The sequence below is a fragment of the Mytilus trossulus genome, chromosome 5 (genome assembly GCF_036588685.1).
Source record: "Mytilus trossulus isolate FHL-02 chromosome 5, PNRI_Mtr1.1.1.hap1, whole genome shotgun sequence".
NCBI classification, from domain to species: domain Eukaryota; kingdom Metazoa; phylum Mollusca; class Bivalvia; order Mytilida; family Mytilidae; genus Mytilus; species Mytilus trossulus.
Genome location: NC_086377.1, coordinates 60,806,552 through 60,832,395, shown reverse-complemented (window position 1 = coordinate 60,832,395; position 25,844 = coordinate 60,806,552). Strand labels below are relative to the sequence as shown.

The following is a 25,844-nucleotide window of genomic DNA, read 5'->3' as shown; positions in this document are numbered from 1 at the left end:
AACCCTACTTTTAAAGATATTCCGGATAGTTGGAACAGTTTACAGGCATGATAGGAGTGAATACGGTAAAATAATTATATTAGAGTGAAAGTGGTATTCACAGCGAAGTTGCAGAAAGGTATCAAAAGGTTGATATATCTTTATATTTGTTTGTTCTTTACAGAGTTGTATAAGAACGCACATTCTTGAGATAAACATTATCAATAAGATGTCAGAGGGAGAAGATGATTTAGGCACAACCAACGGTACGCTTCAGAGACGCATCAACACACAGGCTGACAAAACACATTATAAATGTGATGTTTGTGGTAGAGAATTCAGTCTAAGTAGTCACTTAAAGAGACACATGAGAACACATACTGGTGAAAAAACGTATAAATGTGATGTTTGTGCTAAAGAATTTAGTGAAGGTAGTCACTTAAAGCAACATATAAGAACGCATACGGGTGAAAAACCATATAGATGTGATCTTTGTGCTAGAGAATTTAGTCAAACAGGTCACTTAAAGACACACTTGAAAACACATACTGGTGAAAAACCTCACGAGTGTGATGTTTGTTTTAGAAAATTTAGAGAAAGAGGAGACTTAAAAAAACATATGAGAACACATACTGGGGAAAAACCTTATAAATGTGATCTCTGTGCTAGAGAATTTTGTCAACGAGGTCAGTTAAAGATTCACTTGAGAACACATACTGGGGAAAAACCTTATAAATGTGATGTATGTGTTAGAGAATTTTCACAAGGAAATCAGCTTAAGGTGCACATGATTACACATACTGGAGAAAAACCTCACAACTGTCATTTATGTGGTAAACGGTTTAATTATCTTAGAAGTTTACAGAGTCACATGAGAACTCATACAGGCGATACACCTTTTGACTGTGATATATGTGGTAAAGGGTTTAATCATGTTGGGAGTTTACAGAGGCATCTGATAATACATACAGGTGTTAAACCCCATACCTGTAATGTATGTGGTAAAGCGTTTAATCAGCTTGCTTATTTACAGAGTCACATGAGAATACATACAGGTGGTAAACCTCATGAATGTGATGTTTGTGGGAAAAGGTTTAGTCAATATAAAAGTTTACAGAGACACACGAGGACACATACAGGGGGTAAACCTTACAAATGTGTTGAATGTGGTAAAGGGTTGGCCTATTCCAGTGAATTACAGCGACACATGAGAATACATACAGGTGTTAAACCCCATAACTGCGATGTGTGTGGCAAAGCGTTTAATCAGCTTGTAAATTTTCAGAGTCACATGAGAACACATACAGGTGATACACCTTATATATGTGATGTATGTGGTAAACGGTTTAGTCAGCATAGAAGTTTACAGAGTCACACGAGAACACATACAGGGGATAAACCTTACAACTGTGATGTTTGTGGTAAAGCGTTTAATCAGCAATCTCATTTACGAGTTCACATAAGAATACATACAGGCGACAGACCTCATGAATGTAATGTTTGTGGTAAAGCGTTTAATCAGAAATCTCATTTACAAGTTCACATGAGAATACATACAGGTGATAAATCTTATGTCTGTGATGTTTGTAGTAAAGCGTTTAGTCGGCTTGGTAATTTACGTAGACACATGGAAACACACACATGAATGATACACCTCATGATTGTGATGTATGTGGTAAAGTGTTTGGTCAGCTTTGGAATTTACAGACTCGCATGAGAATACATACAGTTTATTTACTTATTAACCATATGACTGTCCTCGGGGCTGTGCTGCATGTGGTACCGTAAAGTGTTTGATCAGGTTGGTACCTCACAGAAAAAAATGAGAACACATACAGGGGATAAACCTTATGACTGTAATGTATGTTGTAAACGGGTTAGTCGGCTTGGTAGTTTACAGAGACACATGAGAATACCTACTTAGGAAAAAGCTTTTACCACTCACAATGAGATGTTTGTCGTTGAGGTTCAGTGTGAGTGATGTTAACATAGACACACGAGAAAACATACTAGTCAAATCAAGGAAAATCTAATTTGGTATCAAATTTCATGACTTTAGACTTGCAGAGAACGCATGCTTGCAGCAAACATCACAAATATGACGTACATGCTGTATTTACATGTTGTTACCAAATGAATGTTATTTTGTTGTTTAAGGATCATAAAGTTCATCTGTGATGTATCTATATAAAAACATTAAATGTGGTATGACAATGGCATGAATGTATGACAAATGTATGAGAGTTCATTCGGGTATTAAACTTTTTATAACATTTATTGTAATATGACAATGTCATGTATGTGTGAGCGTTAATTTGGGTATTAAACTTTTTTTTATTTTAAAACATTAATTGTACATGTAATATGACAATGTCATGAATATATGACTGTTCATCCGGGTATTAAACTATGTTTTAAAATAGTAATCAAAGGTACCAGGTTTATAACTAAGTACACCAGACGCGCTTTTCGTCTACACAAGACTCCTCAGTGACGCTCAGATCAAAATAGTTTTATAGCCAAACAAAAATGTATAGCAAAACAAGTACAAAGTTGAAGAGCATTGAGAATCCAACATTCCAAAAAGTTGTGCCAAATACGGATAAGGTAATTTATTCCTGGAATAAGAAAATTCTAAACATTAATTGTGGTAAGACAATGTCATGAATGTATGAGAGTTCATTCGGGTATTAAACTATGTTAAAACATTAATTGTAATATGACAATGTCTTGTCGGGATTGTTTGTGATATAAACATAAACAGAAGATGTGATATGATTGCACATGCGACTACTCTCGACAAGAGACCAAAATGACACAAAAATAATAATGATAAAAAACTACCATAGCGGGTCCCGGTACAGCCTTCAACAATGACCACACCGCATAGTCGGCTATAAAAGGCCTCGAAATGACATATATATATATATATATATATATAGAATAATTAAGAGATAAAACTAATCGCCAAATTTATGTTTCTCAAACACTGTAAGCTGTAGTATAACTCTATGTGGTGTATTGCATGGCTGTAATGAGACATGTCAGTCTGGCAGGTTTCATCTGATATTGACTTGAATATTTATCATGGTGCATTGGTCAATGTTAAGCTTTTTATACGACCGCAAAAAATGATTTTTTTTAGTCGTATATTGGTATCACGTTGGCGTCGTCGGCGTCCGAATATTTTTAGTTTTCGCACTTTAACTTTGGTTAAAGTGACTAGAAATCTATGAAATTTCAACACAAGATTTATGACCACATACGGGAGGTTGGGATTGATTTTGAGAGTTTTTATCCAAACATTTTAGGAATAAGGGACCAAAAAGGGCCACAATAAGCATGTTCTTGTTATTCGAACAATAACTTTAGTTTAAGTGAATAGAAATCTATGAAAGTTTGACACAAGGTTTATGACCAAAAAGAAAAGTTGGGATCGATTTTGGGAGTTTTGGTTCAAACAGTGTAGGAGTAATTAAGGGGACAAAAAAGGGCCCAAATAAGTATTATTTTTGGTTTTTGCACAATAACTTAAGTTTGAGTCAATAGAAATCAATGAAATTTAAACACGAGGTTTATGACCACAAAAGGAATGTTGGTATTGGTTTTGGGAGTTGAGGTCCCAACAGTTTAGGAATTAGGGGCCAATAAGGGGCCAAAATAAGCATTTTTCTTGGTTTTCGCATTATAACTTTAGTATAAGTAAATAGAAATCTATGAAACTTAAACACAAGGTTTATGACCATAAAAGGAAGGTTGGTATCGATTTTGGGAGTTTTTTCCCAACAGTTAAGTAATAAGGGGCCCAAAGGGTCCAAAATTGAACTTTGTTTGATTTCATCAAAAATTGAATAATTGGGGTTCTTTGATATGCCGAATCTGTGTATGAAAATTCTTAATTCCTAAACTGTTGGGACCTCAAAACATACGGCATCATAAGGTATATTTTGTGATAAAAGCAACATATACCGTACCAAAAATGACCGTAATATTACTTTAAAGGGGCACTAGCTGTCAAATTCATTGTAACCGATTTGACTCAAATTCTCATATTTGGTTTATAACAATGTAAAACATTTATCCAAACTATCAAAAGTCTAAAATGAACAGTTTACAGAGCATGGGGTAGATAATATATAGGTTCGTTTCGTGTGTATTTTAGTCCAGACGCCATCTAATTAACTATCGATTTGACCTCAGATGACCATATAAGCGATGTAAACAAAAATAAAGATACGAATAGATTAAAACAACACGTGCAATTGCATTTTTATAGGTCTGTTTGATTTTATTTTATAGATTAAAAATAGATGTTTCTAATTGTTTTTAACCATATAAGAATGATTTTATGTGCATCGAATTAGTAATCAAATGATTTACCGTAGTTTCACTTTCATTGTTGACATTCTTTTTATTTAAATAACCAGTACACGTACAATGCATGCGTTGTCAATCTCTAGCTAGGGGTTAACTTGAAGTTCACATGAATACCGGTTAGAATGATGATGACGTTTTCACTTGCAAGCGAATCAGTCAAAAATTATGTTTAATCGCTTATTTCAACAAAATTAAAGGAAATTGATTGCTAAAAGCAAATTATTATTTCATTATTCCAATTTGATTAATGATTGATCTAAAAAAAATCATACTTTATTTTTTTATATATATATCGTAGCTAGTGCCCCTTTAAGGGCATACGAAACAGTTACAGGGGAGGTTATGACGTTTGTAACGTAAAATGTTATTTTCGCGACGACAAACTGTAACATATCGGGAAAAGATGCATTTTTCGACTGATTTTTATCATTCCAACTGATTTAATTTGAAAACGAGTTCATGGACCCCTTTTTTTCAAAACTTCAATTTGTTTAATTTTACAGGGAGAAAATGTGACCCAAATTTTATAAAACGGTAAATAAAGGATTTATTTTAATTTTGATAAACATGCAGTAAAATTTGTAAAATTATTGCGCATGCTCGGAAGAAATGGTGGCAGCTTTCAAACCATCGAAAATATACTTAAGTTCTAATTGATATAATCGATACAAGAACATTTTACGACTGAATTCCTGTTACAGCATACAAATACAACGTGTGTTAATCAGAAAATTGTTTAACATCGACGACAATTGAATATCAAAGAATTCGTCAAGATTGATAAACATTACTCGCCACTACACCATCTCCACACACATACTTCCGATGTAAACATGAGAACGAAAATGCTTTTTCACCTAGCTTCCTTCTTGGTGTTTATGAATACGAATATCTATGAAAAGCCACAACAAGAACTATTCCATCAGTTTACATATATATATGAGTCCAAGGTACCAACACAAACTTGCACTTCAACTTGTGTAAATAGTAAACAACAGCTATTTTATAATTATGAGGTAACCCTTGCAAATGACCTGCATGTTGACAATCATTCAATGCTGTTTTACCATATGAAATACAGCAGACCACCTCTATGTTTTCAACCTATAAATATATCACAAAGATGTCATAGACTAATGATAATTCTGATAATAAGCGGTGATATATCATTAAATCCTGGTCCAGTAAAGAATCCATGTGGCCTATGCCATAGACCAGTTGCTAAAAACCATCGTGCAATATACTGTGAATCATGCTACTGCTGGTGGCATATCAAATGTGCAAACATCACCCCAACAGATTATAAGATGTGGGGCAATACTGACGATCCATGGGTATGTCCAGAGTGCAACTCGTTTCACTTCAGCGACTCCTATTTCAACAATTCCTATGAGATCAATAGTAATGAGGAAAATTCTTTCTCCTCACTTTCATCATCACTTATTTACCAAAATGAAACATTAGCCAGTGATGACTCACCAAGTGAAAGTGATGTATTTGACCAACTCAGAGAACTTAAAAAGAGACATCCAATGCAACTCACCTGTGCATACTTAAATATAAATAGCCTAAGACATAAATTTTGCTTAATTGAAGACTTGCTATCATCTAGTCTAGTTGAGATGTTATTTATTGCTGAAACTAAAATAGACAGTTCTTTTCCAGATGCTCAGTTTCGTGTAAATGACTATCATTTTTGGAGAGCAGATAGAAATCAGAACGGGGGAGGACTTGTCGCATATGCTCGATCAGATCTGGTATGTGACAGGAAGTGTAATTTAGAATTTAACTCGGTAGAATCAATTTGTGTAGACCTTTTTGTTAATAATAGAAAATGGCTAATAACAGGGTTATATAGACCACCATCTATGTCAAATTCAGAATTTAGCAAAGACTTTATAGATACCTTTGACAAAGCTTCAACAAAATATGATAATATTTTAATGTTAGGTGATCTCAATTATGATATGCTAGTAAATGAGAAAAGTAATACTTTAAAAGATGCTTGTGATGTTTGTGATTTAACAAATCTGGTCCATGAACCTACATGTCATACTAAGGGGAATAATCCAAGTCTGATAGATGTTGTACTGACAAATAAATCTAGTTTATGTATGAATATAAGAAATTTTAATACTGGTATTAGTGATGTTCACAATATGATCAGTGTACAGATAAAGGGTCAAATTTCAAATAAGACCACAGAATATAAAACTTATAGAAGCTTTAAAAAATTAGATCAAGATAATTTTATTTCAGACTTAGAAAAAATTGAATTTTCTAAAATAATAGATCAAGATGATATAAATCAAGCATATTCAGATTTTGAAAAGGCTGTGGTAAATGTTTTAGACCAACATGCTCCATTGAAAAAAAGAAAACAATGTAAACAACCAGCACCATTTATGAACCAGGAGCTACGAAAAGCAGTGTACAAAAAAAGACAACTGTACAACAGGTATAACAAACAAAAATCAGGTAATACCTGGGAACTCTATAGACAACAGAGAAATCTAGTCAATAAAATAAAGAAAAAATCCATTAAAACATATTTTTACGAACGCTGCATAGGCGGACCAAAAACATCTGATTTCTGGCCTACTATTAAACCTTTTATTACAAACAAAGGTAGCAACTTCACAAAAAATATCATTCTATGTGATGAAGAAAACATAATAAGTGACCAAAAGAAAGTAGCAGAACACTTCAATGACTTCTTTATAAATGTGGCTAAAGATATTGGCAACAACACACCTGCTAATAATAACCATCCAAGTGTTCAAAAAATACATGAAAACAAAACTGCCACACAACAACTAGAATTTAGTGCCATTTCAAATGAATTTGTAGATAAACAACTTAAAAAATTAAACATAAAAAAGGCAACAGGAATAGATGGCATATCAGTTAAAGTTCTAAAACTAGCACAACCAGTTATCACAAAACCAATAACTGAATTGATAAACAAGACTATTAAATCAGCCACTTTTCCAGACAAATTAAAAGAGGCACAAGTTGTACCATTGCATAAAAAGAACAATGTACTTGATGTGGGCAACTATAGACCAGTAAGTATACTTCCAGCAATTTCAAAATTTTTTGAACGAGCAATTTACAACCAGCTAGTTGAATACTTCAATACACACTTTCATCCATACTTATCTGCTTTTCGACCAAAATATGGATGTCAAACTACTCTACTCAGGATTATAGAGGACTGGAAAATGGCACTTGATCAAAATAAGTTTATTGGCTCAATTCTAATGGATCTATCTAAGGCTTTCGATTGTCTCCCTCACGATCTTCTACTGCTTAAGCTTGAAGCATATGGTCTTTCAACTTCCTCATTAAAACTCATTAAAAATTACTTATCTAACAGGAAACAATGTGTACGAGTTGGCTCTAGTCTGAGCAATTGGCAAAACATATACAAAGGAGTACCACAAGGTTCTATTCTAGGTCCTATACTGTTTAACATCTTCATTAATGACATATTTCACTTCACCACAAACAGTTCACTCTACAATTATGCTGATGACAACACATTATCTTATGCAAATAGAGATATAGACACCGTTATCTCCACACTTGAAAAAGACAGTTTGGCTCTGATAGAATGGTTTTCTTCCAATCAAATGAAGGCAAACCCTGAAAAATTTCAAGCTTTGGCAATTGGCAAAAAAACAATGGGCAAAAACATTACATTTGATCTAGCAGGTAACAAAATAAAATGTGAAAAAGAGGTCAAACTATTAGGCATCACCATTGACTTTGAACTAAATTTCAACACGCATATATCAAACATCTGCAAAAAAGCATCCAGACAACTAAATGTATTAAAAAGACTTGGCAAATACTTAAACAAACTTGGAAAATTAACAATATATCACTCCTTTATCATGTCAAACTTTAATTTCTGTTCATTGTCCTGGCATTTCTGCAGCGAGGCCAACACTAAAAAAATTGAAAAAGTACAAGAAAGAGCACTTCGCTTCATTTACCAGGATCACAATAGCACATATGAAGACTTACTTTTAAAATCAAAAATGCCATCACTTAAAGTAAGACGCCTAAGAACCATGGCAATAGAGGTCTTTAGAACACTCAATCATGAAAATCCAGTATACCTCCATGACCTTATAAATATTAAAAAAACAAAATATTCTTTCAGATACCAAAATTTAGCTGAAATACCAGACGTAAGAACTACAAGGTATGGCTTGAAATCTTTCAGATATTCTGCTGCCAAACTATGGAATGAGTTGCCAAACCACTTTAGAACTGAAACATCTTTTACCCAATTCAAGAGTCTAATAAACTCATGGAATGGCAACTCATGCCATTGCAATGCATGTGCTTAGTTTTATTTATTTTATGTTATAGCTTGAAATATAATAGTGCTGCTTCTTGTGAATGTTTGCTAAGCTTTTTATAATTTGTGAATGCTGTGCTTTAGTTTTATGTTTGCTTTTAGTGCTTATGCATGTGTATAATATAGTATTTAATAGTGCAGCCTAAATGTGCATGAAATGTATGTTCTGTGTCTTTTATGTTTTAATATTTGTATTGTGTTTGATTGTTATGTAAATGTTTGTCGGTTATAAAAGCTCAGAGAGCTTATGTTTATTTGTTATATGACATGCCGACTATAAATAAAGCTTTGAATTGAATTGAATTGTAAGGGTTCCGCTGAACCCAGTGTCTCGCCTACTTTTGGTGTAAATCTCAGGCTCAACAAAATGAGGAAAAAAATCAATAAAAATATTCCTCTTGATACAATCATATGATTGTAAAAAGCTTCTGTACAAGTTTGGTAAAAATCTAGGATATTTAATGAATCTTATAAATGTTTTGAAAACTTTAACTGCGGACTGTATGTTGTGTTAACTGGAAGAAAATGTTTTTACAAAATTTACTTCTGGATACTATTTCATGATCATAAATAAGCTGATGTCCAAGTTTGGTACAACCAAGGATAGTTTAAGAAAGTTATTATTTTTTTTAGAATTAAACCACAGAGTGAATGTAATGTTTGCCCGCAGAAAAAGTCCATTTAGCAGTAAAATACAGAAAAAATGGATTTATTTTTTTACAAAATTTTCTTCTGAATACTATCTTATGATCATAAACAAGCTTCTGTCCAAGTTTGGTACAAACCGAGGATAGTTTAAGAAAGTTATTAAAGTTCTAAAAACTTTAACCACAGAGTGAATGTAATGTTTCCCCGCAGAAAAACGAAGTCCATTTAAAAGTAAAATACGGAAAAACTGAAATTTTGTTTTTACAAAATTTACTCCTGGATACTATCTTAAGATCATAAACAAGCTTCTGTCCAAGTTTGGTAGAAATCCAGTATAGTTTAAAAAAGTTATTAAAATTTCAAAACCTTTAACCACAGAGTGAATATTTGTTGACGCCGCCGACGACGCCGAGTCGACGACGACGGAATGTAGGATCGCTTAGTCTCGCTTTTTCAACTAAAGTCGAAGGCTCGACAAAAAATGACGTTTTTTTCCTCAATTCATGATCATAAACATTTGATAAATATGAGTCATTTCTGAATAAAAAATTACATATTTTTTTTAAGATACTTATAAAATACCGAAATTACCGATTATTTGACAAAAAACAATTTGTGTTTATCTTTTATAACAAAAAAGTTATGTCTTTCTTATGAAAAAGAGATTAAGGCCAGAAATAAGAATTTTGAGCAAATATACAAAATTTCGACCTCGTTTTACTCAAAAAGTAGCACATGAAGGTATATTTTTTATTACATATTTGATTTTATCAGTAAAAAAAAGCCTATATGCAAATTTTCATCAACTAGTAAATACAGGTTCAAAACTATCGTATGCCCTTAAAAGCAAGTTATTTCTCCTGATATTTTTACCGTTTAATTTTAGAAGCACCAAATAACCTAAGTTCAATCGTACCAACGAAGTTTTTTTCTCCAAATAATCGCAATATAGCATTTACATTGGAAAGTTATGTTCAGTAACTGCTGTGTAGTCAATTATACTATAAGATAAGTAAATTAATCAAAGAAAATAAAATAAAACGAAGTCGTGCGCAATTAAATTGGTGTTCTCATATTGCCACATTCATGACGCGTTTGAAACGGCTGATTATCAGTTTGTGATGGTACAAACAGTATAGTATGGAAGCGTATTAGCGCCACACTTTAAAAAAAAAAAAATTCTTCCTATGTTTGCGTTGTAACGCAAACCTTTGCGATACAACGCAAACCTTTGCGTTACAACGCAAACATTTGTTTTATCTTATTTCTTATTTAAGATTAAAAGGAAACAGTAGTTATTAATGGAGGAGGCTGTATATGTTAAGATTTATCACCTTTGTAGTCATTGCAAAGTAAAATGCTTAAATAATTAGATCAAATTACTGACTAATAATGAGCAGAATATTATAAGAAGATGTAGTATGAGTGCCAATAAGAAAACTCTCCATCTTAGTCACTATTCGTAAAAGTACACCATCATTGGCTCACACTGAACAACAAACTATAAAGGTCCCAAAAAACGATATCCATGTTACTACTTGTATATATTTTACAAAGAACATTGGGTTAATTGAGGTTATACCTAAGAAAAAAATCAACCCTGCTAATATAGCTATAACCGAATATGAATATACTTCCAAAGTAAGCTCTCGTTTGAGAACTGTGTAAAGTAAGATGGATTCAAACAAGCTACCCTTTGGCAATAAATGTATAGAATGAAGATGTTTTATTAATAAAATTATGTTCTCTCTATTCAAATTGCTACCCAAGCATCTTAAAAATACTTTATTATATTGAAATGAAAATTCAATGACTTTCTATCAAAGAATCTTATTCATATTCTGAGATTTAAAAAAAAAAGTAGAAAGATCATTTTGTCTATTTGACTTGGAGGTTTCACAATTGTTTGACATTATTTTTTAGCTTTCAATTTAAATATGACTATATACTAAACTATATCTATTTACTTGAAAAACTATATACTTTTCTGATGTACAATTTATGTATAATTGCACTTCAAGTATTCGATTATTCCTATGCATATTTATAATAATGATTTGGCCTTGCATGTATGTTTCTTTTTTATCTACTAGTAAATCACATCCAAAATAAATGACAGACGGACATATATACAAAACTTAATGAATAATTGAAATCAAGATATTTGCGTTATAACGCAAAGGTTTGCCTTATATCGCAAAGGTTTGCATTATAACGCAAACATAGGAAGAAAAGAAAAAAATATGTGGCGCTAAAACGCTTCCGTAGTATAGTATGATTCAGGTCTGGTTTTTTTTATTCAGGTTAATATATGTTTAAACGTTTAAGTAAACGATTTTGAAAATACCTTTTTAAGTGTACGTGTCCGGTAAATTAAGAAAATGACCTGATAGTATTAATTAGTTTCCCTTGGTATATTTTTATATCGATTATAAAGTTAACTTTCTAATTTCAAAAATATATAACAAGGCTGTGTTTGGTCAATTTCCTTTCTCAGTTGTTCTTCCGTGGGTTTCTAGTTTTTCGCCGTGTATTTGGTATGTTATACTAGTATCTGTGTATGCTGTTTTCTCCTGAACAAAGTAGTAAAACATCAAATTGTAAGACATCTATATAGTGCACATGTTGGTTATCAGGTTCTTATTAATGGTAAGGTCATGGATAAAACATATAACAATTAAAAAATAAACGTTTTTCGAGTAAAGAATGATGGCTCTAAAAAAATACTTTTAAATTATCTTTTTTATCAAACGTTTTCCTATTTTCATGAGAAACACTTAAAATGAGCAAAACAAACAAAACATATAACGTGTATTTCGGAGATTATTGAAAAAAATACTAAAAGAGAGGGACGAAAGATACCTCACAATAGACAGACAACCAAGCTCAAACGATTCGTCAAACACTTCTATTTTACTGAATCATGATGGTATCGAATGTGATACCGTATAGCGGGTTATTTTCGCGGGTGTAAAATTTCGCGATTTTCATTGAATAAGGTATACGAAATATTTTTGCGGTTAATATTTTGGCGGTTTCGAAACTTTTATCAATACCTTTGCATGTACACTTTTAAATTGGCGGAATTTATTTTTGCGATTTTGTTCTATCCGCGAAAATAAGCGAAAATTTACACCCCGCGAAAATAACCCGCTATACGGTAGTTTGTCCGGTTTGTACATTTACACGCACCACAACTCAACAAAGTTAATAATAAGACCCTTTGTATAAGGACGGCATCTAACACAGCTTACATATACTGTTTAATAATATAGCTTAACTAATTGCGCGCTTTTTTTATCAACAAAATTATTTTTCTTTAGCTCGATAACATGTTTCTCGTTATACAATTCGTTTGTTTATGTCTTATGTAAATACTATATGTATATTATTTCTCTAAATATCAGCACAGAACGATAAATATACAAATTTTGCGGAACCATTTTTTGTTTGTTTTCTCTTTGGTGACATTCGAACTGGTGTAATTGGGATATCGACACAACAGCTCAAGAATTATGTCCATCGCTATAGACCACTCTGCTATCTACACTGAATTACACAATTGAGCTTTCGCTGGCCAGGTGATACATTTCCTTGTCAGTGGAATCTTAAGTTGTAACAAACTACATGATATACTCTAGGCGAAAAAAGAAACGCTTCATGCTTTTAAGATCATTTAAATGTTTTAAAACAAAAAAATGATAACATAAATTTAATGGAATAGTTAGCTAATAATATTTGGAAGAGAACAATAACAAATATTTTTTTTATTGAAAACAATATTACACATTTTCAGACAATTTTAACAGAACGAGTACATAATTCGGGTTAACATGTCAAATCCTTGTATGACCATCTCTTGCATATATTACCGCCTGACACCTCCGTCGCATGGAATCAATAAGACGTCGAATAAAATTTTGAGGTATGTTCCATTCCCTAAAAAGTGCTGCTTGGAGCTGGGTTAGGTTTTGGTGGGTTTGGGTTATTTACGATACGTCGTACAAGTTTGTACAAAAGATGTTCAATTTGTGATAAATCTGGAGACATTGCTGGCCAAGGCAACACACGAATATGGTTATTCTCCAAAAAAGTCATCGAAATGTGTGCCACGTGACGTGCCATGTGACAACGGGCGTTGTTCTGACGAAAACGTGGTTCAAACGATATCTTCTGAGAAACTGGAGAACAACTGGAGCCAGAATTTCGTCCCTATACCTCGTTGCATTTAGCTTACCAACGATGATTTTGAGCGTGGTGCGTTCTTGGTAGGTAATTCCGCCACATACAATGATTTCGCCACCACCAAACCGATCTGTTTCCTGCACGCACCTATCAGAAAATCGTTCATTGCTTCTCCGGTAGACCCTGGCTTTGCCTTTGCTAAATTTCAAGTTGAATTTAGATTCATCGGTAAAAAGAACCTGTCTCCATGTTTGCCTTTCCATCGAATCCGTACCCGTTTCCATTGAAGTCGCGCCTTCCTGTAACGCTGCGTAAGGATAAGTCCCTTCAATGGACGACTACCTCTAAGACCAACTGGACGCAATTGGATATGAACTGCTTGAGCAACAATGTTAAATCTGGAAATTTGCAAAAGCAAACATTTGTTATTCCGTCTCCTCATGCTATTGGAATATCGAGAAACGCCCCTGTTCTGGGGGCTTTGCTGTCATATATAATGTACTGTGTTACAAATCTAGATTCAACTCACAAGAAAGCAGTCGGCTGAATTTACTACTATTTATCTTACAAATGTATCTAGATATAAGGCTCCTAGATCAAGACGTCTGGTTGAAATATTGTACAATATAAAAAATGTTTTGTTAGCTGACTTATTGACTTATTGTAATTTGTTTTGGGGGAAAGAGTTGGGTTTAGGTTCATTGTTTGGTTATTGTCAAACACAGCTTAAGCTATAATGTAAAGCATGAAAACTGACATGTTTGAAAAAATACATCTCTTTATAAACTATATATTTATTTCATGGAGAACCAATTTTCCCAATCATAGAACATTTGGTAAATTAAAAAAACTGCTCTATTTTGCAATAATTCTGATAAGCACAGTTTCAAATTTATTACGGAAAGTAAAACAAGTAAAACGAGTTACATATATTGCAGCCATTCATCTCTGCCTAGTTGATTGTTGTCGTCCCTTTTTCTCTGGTAAGTTTCACGTTTCATTTCGTCAGGATGAAAATTATTGCCACATCTGCTGGCGTAATAACTTTCGGCGGCATTGACATTTTCTTGCAAAGGCGTAGTACTATCTCTTTGATCTTGGGTGATACTAATTGGTTTAATTCGGTTCCTTTTTCTGCCGCCAAAGCGTGACCGGAAGTGAATGCAACAGTTGAGTATGTCTATTGCGATCAAGAAAACCATTGGAAGAACGAGAAAAACAATACAGCCCCATCCTATAGATTGTGAAGATTTTCTTTTGTCTACTGATGAGTTTTTCTTCCGTATCTCTTTTGATACAGTTTTTCTGTCAACCGAGATCTCGGATTTTATATTCTTGATGAAATCGTCAATGACCATTTTCTTTACTTCGGCATCTGTTATATTCTTTCCATCAAGGAAGTGCCACTTTGTATTTATTAACCTCTTAGGACATTTACATAACAGTTTCCTTGGTCTCATTCCTACAATAACAAAAGGAAAATTGGTTGTATCTTGTGTAATATTTCATTATTAAATATTTGAGTAAATAGAAGGCAAACTAAATTTTAATATTAATGAGCAAAATACTTAAATGTAGATAAACTAAAATAGACTTCATCGTTTTGGTGAGTTGATATATATTTTTAATTATAAAAGGAATTTTACTTTTTTTTCTAAGCTAGACTCGATCAAGCCAAAGCTGATATAATCAAGATTTTGCTATTAGTTCAGCTTTAACAAATAAACTCTTTCAACATATCCGTGTCTTTTAAACAAAAACCTATCATCAGTTCGATTTCGATATAAGTTTATACGAGTTTAAAAGAAATACACATAGAAACAGCACACAAAATTGAATACGATGTATCAGAATGATGACGATAATTAATTTAAGGATGTTCGCTACGCTGTTTAAAAATAACAAGTTTTTTAAAAGACTGTCATAAATTGATAGTATGAAAATAAAGAAACTAAAACAGCAGAACAAAATGGAGGGTCCGTGTGTTTGTTTTCGAGATACAAGCCATTGACAATTTGGCGAGAAATAATTTCTCTAGATTTTTCTGTCACTTAACATTGGCACCTTTTTGTTTTAAAAAAACTATGAAAAAAATAACAAGGATTTCATAGGATTTTGAATTATGGCTTTTTAAGCAACATGTAATAAAAATATGAAAAGAAAATTAGGGCAATTTAATGGGCATTTTTTTTAAATTTTAATACATGGATAAAACCAGAGGATTTCGAAAATCTGGCAAAAAATCAAAACATAGAGGAGCGAACATCCTTAAGGTAACACAAAGATTTTTTTACTGCCAATCGGTAACCTTTGAAATGCTGTAACTTTCTTATAAATGCATAGAAAATAATAAAAGAGGTATATATAGGTAGCTAAAATAATAATCTTTTAAATGAATGCAAAACTTTGATATGTAATCAATCATTAGGTAATAAGTTGCAAGATCTTGATAAGTTCACTTGAATGAATTTAGCTCTATCATCTCTTTAACTATACAGATAATTTTAACGAAATCTTAATCAACACATCACGGGCTTTAAAAGGTGTCTCAGATTGTCTCTATATTATTCCATTCTCTCATTAATCTATAATTAGTGTAAACATCCTAACCTCATAAAAGAAGATTATGTTTATTTAAGTTTAAAATTTATTCTATACATTTTATCTGAAATCTGAGACACCCTTTTGTAGATAATAGTCATAGAAATAACAAATAGTAAAATCAACCCTCTAGGGATACCTATGCAGAAGGTAATTTAATTTCAAAGTGGAAATTTGGTGAAAAATATTTTAGACACAGTTAACATTATAATTGGTTACATAATTTTTGCATAATACTAACATTGCATTAATCTGAAAGAGTAATCTGTTAGCTATTCAAAACTAACACTTTTATACATTTTTAAGCATTATTAAGGAAGTTACAGCATTTTAAAACTTGGAAGTTGGAGTTATAACATCTTTGTAGTGTGCTACCTTAACTACATAGGACTGACCAAAAAAGCTCTGACGAATGATACCGAAAGATTAGACAAAATTGGCAACATTCCGGCTCGGCGAAAGTGCCGTTTGAAATGAAAAATATAATATCGGTGAGTGAAACTTATTAATACCGAAGGCTTTTAAACTTAATATTAGGGATTGTAAAGTCTAGTGTTAATTGCAATTGCAAATTACTTTTAGCACTCAGGTAAGATTTTACATTAAGATCAATTCATGAAATTCATTTAATTATCAATTTATGTACAACAATGTTAATCCTTTTAATTCGGTTGATTAACATGTTATAGTATAATAACTCAGAATAATATACATATGATCTTAGATAGAAAGACGCCATGAATATAAACATTTCAGGTGATGTATTTATACACAATATATGACATGACCAAACAGGTAAATTTGTGTCAATTTTTGCAATACCTGTTGTTGCTGGTGCTGATGTCTCAGTCATAACAGATGGAAGCTCATTATTTGCATTTTGAGATGTACAAGATAAATCCCGAATAGTATAATGTGTACTTTTCGTAGCTATTGCCGAGGACGTGTCGCTAGTTATCATCTTCATGAACTCTGTCATCGCTGAGACTTTTGTAGACACAGATGGTGTACTAGTCCCTTGGGTATTTTTCTCGGTCATAGTAACAGTTGTACGATCTGTAAATAGTTCAAAATTACATAATGGAAGGTATACCAACAGAATAAACCACGTTCTGATGATTTGATGAACCACTATTATCATCAAGATAACGGTAACCCATTATGTTATTAGTAAGATCAATTCATGAAAATCATTTTAACATGTAGAATAATGTTAATTATGTTTTTTTTTATTATTATCATGTTTAATGTTATTATAGTTACTATATCATTAAACCTCAGTATGGTTTGTCATGGTTGTATAATGATGGCAGTTTTTACCGACCTTGACAGGCTATACCGCACTTTTACGATCAGTATGGTTGTGTGGCGAAGGCAGAAACATTTTTATCAAAGCAATAGACATGTGATTTGAGATACAAAAACACAATAAGTTCCTTCCTTTTCATAAAAGATTTGTGATATAAATGTAAACATTTAATTTGATGTATTTATACACTGCATATGCCATGACAACAAATGTTACTTTGTGTAAAAATATGCAATACCTGTTGTTGCTGGTGTTGAAGTCTCAATAATAACAGATGAAATATCATTATTTGCATTTTGAGATGTTGTACTTGATAAATCCTGTGTAGTATAATGCGTACTTCTCGTAGCTATTGCCGAGGGCGTGTCACTAGTTATCATGTTCATGAACTCTGTCATAGCTGAGACTCTTGTAGACACATATGGTGAACTAGTCCCTTGGGTATTTTTCTCGGTCATAGTAACAGTTGTTCGATCTGTAAATAATTCAAACTTACATAATGAAAAACCTACCAACAGAATAAACCACGTTCTGATGATTTGATGAACCACTAATATCATTAAGATAACGGTAACCCATTATGTTATTAGTAAGATCAATTCATGAAAATCCGTTACACATGTATCATGTGTATAATAATGTTAAATATGTTTTTATTATCATGTTTATTGTTATTATAGATACTATATCATTAAACCTCGGTATGGTCTGTCATGGTTGTGTAATGATTGCAGTTTTTACCGACCTTGACAGGCTATACAGCCCTTTAACGATCAGTATGGTTGTGTGGCAAAAGCAGAAACATTTTTATCAGAGCAATATACATGTGAATTGAGATACAAGAGACACAATAAGATCCTTACTTTTCATAAAAGATTTGTGATATGAATGTAAACATTTAAGTTGATGTATTTATACACTACATATGCCATGACAACAAATGTTACTTTGAGTAAACATATGCAATACCTGTTGTTGCTGGTGTTGTAGTCTCAATAATAACAGATGAAATATCATTATTTGCATTTTGAGATGTTGTACTTGATAACTCCCGAATAGTATAACGAGTACTTTTTGCAGCTATTGCCAAGGACGTGTCACTAGTTATCATGTTCATGAACTCTGTCATCACTGGGACTCTTGTAGACACAGATGCTGCACTAGTCCCTTGGGTATTTTTCTCGGTCATAGTAACAGTTGTACGATCTGTAAATAATTCAAATTTACATAATGAGAGATCTACCAACAGAATAAACCACGCTCTGACGTTTGATGAACCACTACTATCATCAAGATAACGGTAAACCATTATGTTATTAGTAAGATCAAATCATGAAAATACTCTAAACATGTTGAGAATGTTAATTATGTTTTGTTTTATTATCATGTTTACTGTTATGATAATTACTATATCATTAAACCTCAGTATGGTTTTTCATGGTTGTGTAATGATGGCAGTTTTTACCGATCTTGACAGGCTATACAGTCCTTTAACGATCAGTATGGTTGTGGCGAAAGCAGAAACATTTTTATCAGAGCAATATACATGTGATTTGAGATACAAAAAACACAATAAAAATCTACTTTTTATAAAAGATTTGTGATATAAATGTAAACATTTAAGTTGATGTATTTATACACTACATATGCCATGACAACAAAAGTTACTTTGTGTAAACATATGCAATACCTGTTGTTGCTGGTGCTGAAGTCTCAATAATAACAGATGAAATATCATTATTTGCATTTTGAGATGTTGTACTTGATAAATCTTGTGTAGTATAAGGCGTACTTTTTGAAGCTTTTGCCGAGGACGTGTCACTAGTAATCCTGTTTATGAACTCTGTCATCGCGGAGACTCTTGTAGACACAGATGGTGTAATAGTCCCTTGGGTATTTTTCTTGGTCATCGTAACAGTTGTTCGACCTGTAAATACTTTAAACTTACATAATGAAGGATATACCAACAGCATAAACCACGTTCTGACGTTTGATGAACCACTAATATCATCAAGAAAACGGTAACCCATTATATTATTAGTAAGATCAATTCATGAAAATCCTTTAAACATGTATCATGTGTATAACAATATTAATTATGTTTTTATTATCATGTTTATTGTTATTATAGTTACTATATCATTAAACCTCAGTATGGTTTGTCATGGTTGTGTAATGATGGCAGTTTTTACCGACCTTGACAGGCTATACAGTCCTTTAACGATCAGTATGGTTGTGTGGCGAAAGCAGAAACATTTTTATCAGAGCAATAGACATGTGATTTGAGATACAAAAAACACAATAAATATCTACTTTTCATAAAAGATTTGTGATATAAATGTAAACATTTAAGTTGATGTTTTTATACACTACATATGCCATGACAACAAATGTTACTTTGTGTAAACATATGCAATACCTGTTGTTGCTGGTGTTGGAGTCTCAATAATAACAGATGAAATATCCTTATTTGCATTTTGAGATGTTGTACTTGATAAATCCTGTGTAGTATAATGCGTACTTTTCGTAGCTATTGCCGAGGACGTGTCACTAGTTATCATGTTCATGACCTCTGTCATCACTGGGACTCTTGTAGACACAGATGGTGTAATAGTCCCTTGGGTATTTTTCTTGGTCATTCTAACAGTTGTTCGACCTGTAAATACTTTAAACTTACATAATGAAGGATTTACCAACAGCATAAACCACGTTCTGACGTTTGATGCACCACTACTATCATCAAGATAACGGTAAACCATTATGTTATTAGTAAGATCAAATCATGAAAATACTTTAAACATGTTGATAAAGTTAATTATGTTTTGTTTTATTATCATGTTTATTGTTATAATAATTACTATATCATTAAACCTCAGTATGATTTTTCATGGTTGTGTAATGATGGCAGTTTTTACCGATCTTGACAGGCTATACAGTCCTTTAACGATCAGTATGGTTGTGGCGAAAGCAGAAACATTTTTATCAGAGCAATATACATGTGATTTGAGATACAAAAAACACAATAAGAATCTGTACTTTTCATAAAAGATTTGTGATATTAATGTAAACATTTAAGTTGATGTATTTATACACTACATATGCCATGACAACAAATGTTACTTTGTGTAAACATATGCAATACCTGTTGTTGCTGGTGCTGAAGTCTCAATAATAACAGATGAAATATCATTATTTGCATTTTGAGATGTTGTACTTGATAAATCCTGTGTAGTATAAGGCGTACTTTTTGAAGCTATTGCCGAGGACGTGTCACTAGTAATCCTGTTTATGAACTTTGTCATCGCAGAGACTCTTGTAGACATAGATGGTGTAATAGTCCCTTGGGTATTTTTCTTGGTCATCGTAACAGTTGTTCGACCTGAAAATACTTTAAACTTACATAATAAAGGATATACCAACAGCATAAACCACGTTCTGACGTTTGATGAACCACTACTATCATCAAGATAACGGTAACCCATTATGTTATTAGTAAGATCAAATCATGAAAATCATTCAAACATGTATATTAATGTTAATTATGTTTTTTTTTATATCATGTTTATTGTGATTATCATGTTTATTGTTATTATAGTTACTATATCATTAAATCTCAGTATGGGTTTTCATGGTTGTGTATTAATGGCAGTTTTTACCGACCTTGACAGGCTATACAGCCCTTTAACGATCAGTATGCATATGGTTGTGTGGCGAAACAGAAACATTTTTATCAGAGCAATAAACATGTGATTATAGATACAAAAAACAAAACACAATAAGAATCTGTATTTTTCATAAAAGATTTGTGATATAAATGTAAACATTTAAGTTGATGTATTTATATACTACATATGCCATGACAACAAATGTTACTTTGTGTAAACATATGCAATACCTGTTGTTGCTGGTGTTGAAGTCTCAATAATTACAGATGAAATATCATTATTTGCATTTCGAGATGTTGTACTTGATAAATCCCATGTAGTATAAGGGGTACTTTTCGTAGGTATTGCCGAGTACGTGTCACTAGTTATTATGTTCATGAACTCTGTCATCGCTAAGACTCTTGTAGACACAGATGGTGTACTAGTTCCTTGGGTATTGTTCTCGGTCATAGTAACAGTTGTTCGATCTGTAAATAATTTAAACTTACATAATGAAAGATTTACCAACAGATTGAACCACGTTCTGACGTTTGATGAACCACTACTATCACCAAGATAACGGTAACCCATTATGTTATTAGTAAGATCAAATCATGAAAATCATTTAAACATGTATAATAATGTTAATTATGTTTTTTTTATTATCATGTTTATTGTTATTATAGTTTCTATATCATTAAACCTCAGTATGGTTTTTCATGGTTGTATTAATAGCAGTTTTTACCGATCTTGACAGGCTATACAGCCCTTTTGCGATCAGTATGGTTGTGTGGCGAAAGCAGAAACATTTTTATCAGAGCAATAGACATGTGATTTGAGATACAAAAACACAATAAGAATCTGAACTTTTCATAAAAGATTTATGACATAAATGTAAACATTTAAGTTGATGTATTTATACACTACATATGCCATGACAACAAATGTTACTTTGTGTAAACATATGCAATACCTGTTGTTGCTGGTGCTGAAGTCTCAATAATAACAGATGAAATATCATTATTTGCATTTTGAGATGTTGTACTTGATAAATCCTGTGTAGTATAAGGCGTACTTTTTGAAGCTATTGCCGAGGACGTGTCACTAGTAATCCTGTTTATGAACTCTGTCATCGCGGAAACACTTGTAGACACAGATGGTGTAATAGTCCCTTGGGTACTTTTCTTGGTCATCGTAACAGTTGTTCGACCTGTAAATACTTTAAAATTACATAATGAAGGATATACCAACAGCATAAACCACGTTCTGACGTTTGATGAACCACTACTTTCATCAAGATAACGGTAACCCATTATGTTATTAGTAAGATCAAATCATGAAAATCATTTAAACATGTATATTAATGGTAATTATGTTTTTTTTATATCATGTTTATTGTGATTATCATGTTTATTGTTATTATAGTTACTATATCATTAAGTCTCAGTATGGTTTTTCATGGTTGTGTATTAATGGCAGTTTTTACCGACCTTGACAGGCTATACAGCCCTTTAACGATCAGTATGCATATGGTTGTGTGGCGAAACAGAAACATTTTTATCAGAGCAATAGACATGTGATTATAGATACAAAAAACAAAACACAATAAGAATCTGTATTTTTCATAAAAGATTTGTGATATAAATGTAAACATTTAAGTTGATGTATTTATATACTACATATGCCGTGACAACACATGTTACTTTGTGTAAACATATGCAATACCTGTTGTTGCTGGTGTTGAAGTCTCAATAATTACAGATGAAATATTATTATTTGCATTTCGAGATGTTGTAGTTGATAAATCCCATGTAGTATAAGGGGTACTTTTCGTAGGTATTGCCGAGGACGTGTCACTAGTAATCCTGTTCATGAACTCTGTCATCGCGGAGACACTTGTAGACACAGATGGTGTAATAGTCCCTTGGGTATTTTTCTTGGTCATCGTAACAGTTGTTCGACCTGTAAGTAATTCAAACTTACATAATGCAAAATCTACCAACAGAATAAACCACGTTCTGATTATTTGATGAACCACTAATATCATTAAGATAACGGTAACCAATTATGTTATTAGTAAGATCAATTCATGAAAATCCTTTAAACATGTATCATGTGTATAATAATGTTAATTATGTTTTTATTATCATGTTTATTGTTATTATAGTTACTATATCATTAAACCTCAGTATGGTTTGTCATGGTTGTGTAATGATGGCAGGTTTTACCGACCTTGACAGGCTATACAGTCCTTTAACAATCAGTATGGTTGTGTGGCGGAAGCAGAAACATTTTTTCAGAGCAATAGACATGTGATTTGAGATACAAAAAACACAATAAAAATCTACTTTTCATAAAATATTTGTGATATAAATGTAAACATTTAAGTTGATGTATTTATACACTACATATGCCATGACAACAAATCTTACTTTGTGTAAACATATGCAATACCTGTTGTTGCTGGTGTTGGAGTCTCAATAATAACAAATGAAATATCATTATTTGCATTTTGAGATGTTGTACTTGATAAATCCTGTGTAGTATAATGCGTACTTTTCGTAGCTATTGCCGAGGACGTGTCACTAGTTATCATGTTCATGAACTCTGTCATCACTGGGACTCTTGTAGACACAGATGCTGCACTAGTCCCTTGGGTATTTTTCTCGGTCATAGTAACAGTTGTACGATCTGTAAATAATTCAAATTTACATAATGAAAGATCAACCAACAGAATAAACCACTTTCTGACATTTGATGAACCACTACTATCATCAAGATAACGGTAACCCATTATGTTATTAGTAAGATCAATTCATGAAAATCATTTAAACATGTATAATAATGTTAATTATTTTGTTTTTATTATCATGTTTATTGTTATTATAATTACTATATCATTAAACCGCAGTATGGTTTTTCATGGTTGTGTATTAATGGCAGTTTTTACCGACCTTGACAGGCTATACAGCCCTTTAACGATCGGTATGGTTGTGTGGCAAAAAGCAGAAACATTTTTATAAGAGCAATATACATGTGATTTGAGATACAAACAAACACAATAAGAATCTGTACTTTTCATAAAAGATTTGTTATATCAATGTAAACATTTAAGTTGATGTATTTATACACTACATATGCCATGACAACCAGGGATGGGGTAATTGAAAATGTAATGGTAATTAAGTGTAATGCATTACAATTTTCCGTGTAATTGAATGTAATGTGTAATTGAGCATTTTTTTAATTACATGTAATGGTAATTTAATTAATTACATTGAAAAAAGCATGTAATGCTCAATTACTTTTGAATTACATTTCAATTACATGTACTTTTATGGTGTTAAAGATAAGGATTTGTGTTTAATAATACAAATTGTGAAATTATATTTATTTTTCAAATATTGACATCACATACTTTTTTTAATATATGAAGTCTGTAATCTATTTTGAAGTTTTCAAATTATTTATTTGACCTACAGATTTTTTTTTTGAATAGTCTTATAATTTAATAATAATGTGAGGATCATATATCAGTGTTGTTCAGTTTTTAAGAAAGATCTTTTAATTTAATAGATTGATAAGTAATTAATCACCTTGTTTAACAAAAAAAAAATGTGTCACTGTGAAAAATCTTTCTTAAACAGTTCATTTAGAATTTTAAAATCACTGCACACAATCATTTTGTTAAATTAGTATACACAAAAGGATTAAAGAAATAAAAATTAACAGCTGTAAAAACAAACAGCAATTGATCAGATTAAAATGTCCAGGGGCAATGCCACTATTACATGTATTTTATCTAATTAGCAAAATATTGTTAATATTTAGACATTATATACATTGCTTGTACTAAAAATTATTTTCAATATTGTGACAAGCACACTTTTTAATATTTCTAAAGTAAATTATTTTTAATTGAAATTACTTAATTTCTGAGATGTCAAAATACCCTTGATGTATTGGCAAGTTCAACAAATTCCCACTCTTATCAATATGAAAATCTTCTGATCATGGAACTTCCATGTTCTGATCAAGCAATATCTGCCACATTAACTCCTGTCGAAAGACTATTTAGAATTGCTGTCAAAATGTTCAGACCAGAGACATGAGAGAGATTCAGACTAAATGACAAAACATTAAAATAACTAATGATTATAAAATGCAACGCTTAAACTATGCTTACATGAATATTTTACACATGCATTATATATACATGTATAAAATTTAAAAAAAATATCATGATCAAATGTAATGTGTAATTTAATTAATTACTTTAGTAAAGTAATTGTAATTTAATTAATTACATTACAAAAACTGTGTAATGTGTAATAAGTGTAATTGGTCATTTTTGCAATGTAATGTGTAATTTAATTTATTACATTCCAATGTAATTGACCCCAAGTCTGATGACAACAAATGTTACTTTGTGTAAAAATATGCAATACCTGTTGTTGCTGGTGTTGAAGTCTCAATAATAACAGATGAAATATCATTATTTGCATTTTGAGATGTTGTACTTGATAAATCCTGTGTAGTATAATGCGTACTTTTCGTAGCTATTGCCGAGAACGTGTCACTAGTTATCATGTTCATGAACTCTGTCATCACTGGGACTCTTGTAGACACAGATGGTGTACTAGTCCCTTGGGTATTTTTCTCGGTCATCGTAACAGTTGTTCGACCTGTAAATACTTTAATATATCATAATGAAGGATATACCAACAGC

The 25,844-nt window shown here is 32.0% G+C and overlaps 2 protein-coding genes across 2 annotated transcripts; one reads left to right on the top strand and one right to left on the bottom strand.

Moving 5' to 3' along the window:
• The first annotated feature begins 167 nt into the window (after positions 1 to 167).
• On the top strand, positions 168 to 2,293 carry LOC134719001 (zinc finger protein 234-like). The gene has a single exon (XM_063581899.1). The coding sequence runs from the start codon at positions 209 to 211 to the stop codon at positions 1,622 to 1,624; it is 1,416 nt and encodes a 471-aa protein (XP_063437969.1). The 5' UTR covers positions 168 to 208; the 3' UTR covers positions 1,625 to 2,293.
• Positions 2,294 to 14,484: 12,191 nt separating this feature from the next.
• On the bottom strand, positions 14,485 to 25,783 carry LOC134718143 (mucin-2-like). Its single transcript, XM_063580634.1, has 12 exons — positions 25,564 to 25,783; positions 23,570 to 23,806; positions 22,841 to 23,077; positions 22,089 to 22,325; positions 21,367 to 21,603; positions 20,614 to 20,850; positions 19,891 to 20,127; positions 19,162 to 19,398; positions 18,441 to 18,677; positions 17,710 to 17,946; positions 16,985 to 17,218; positions 14,485 to 15,023 (listed from the first exon to the last, which is right to left on the bottom strand). Exons 1-12 carry the CDS (start codon positions 25,781 to 25,783, stop codon positions 14,485 to 14,487), a joined length of 3,126 nt encoding a protein of 1,041 aa, XP_063436704.1.
• Positions 25,784 to 25,844: the final 61 nt, after the last annotated feature.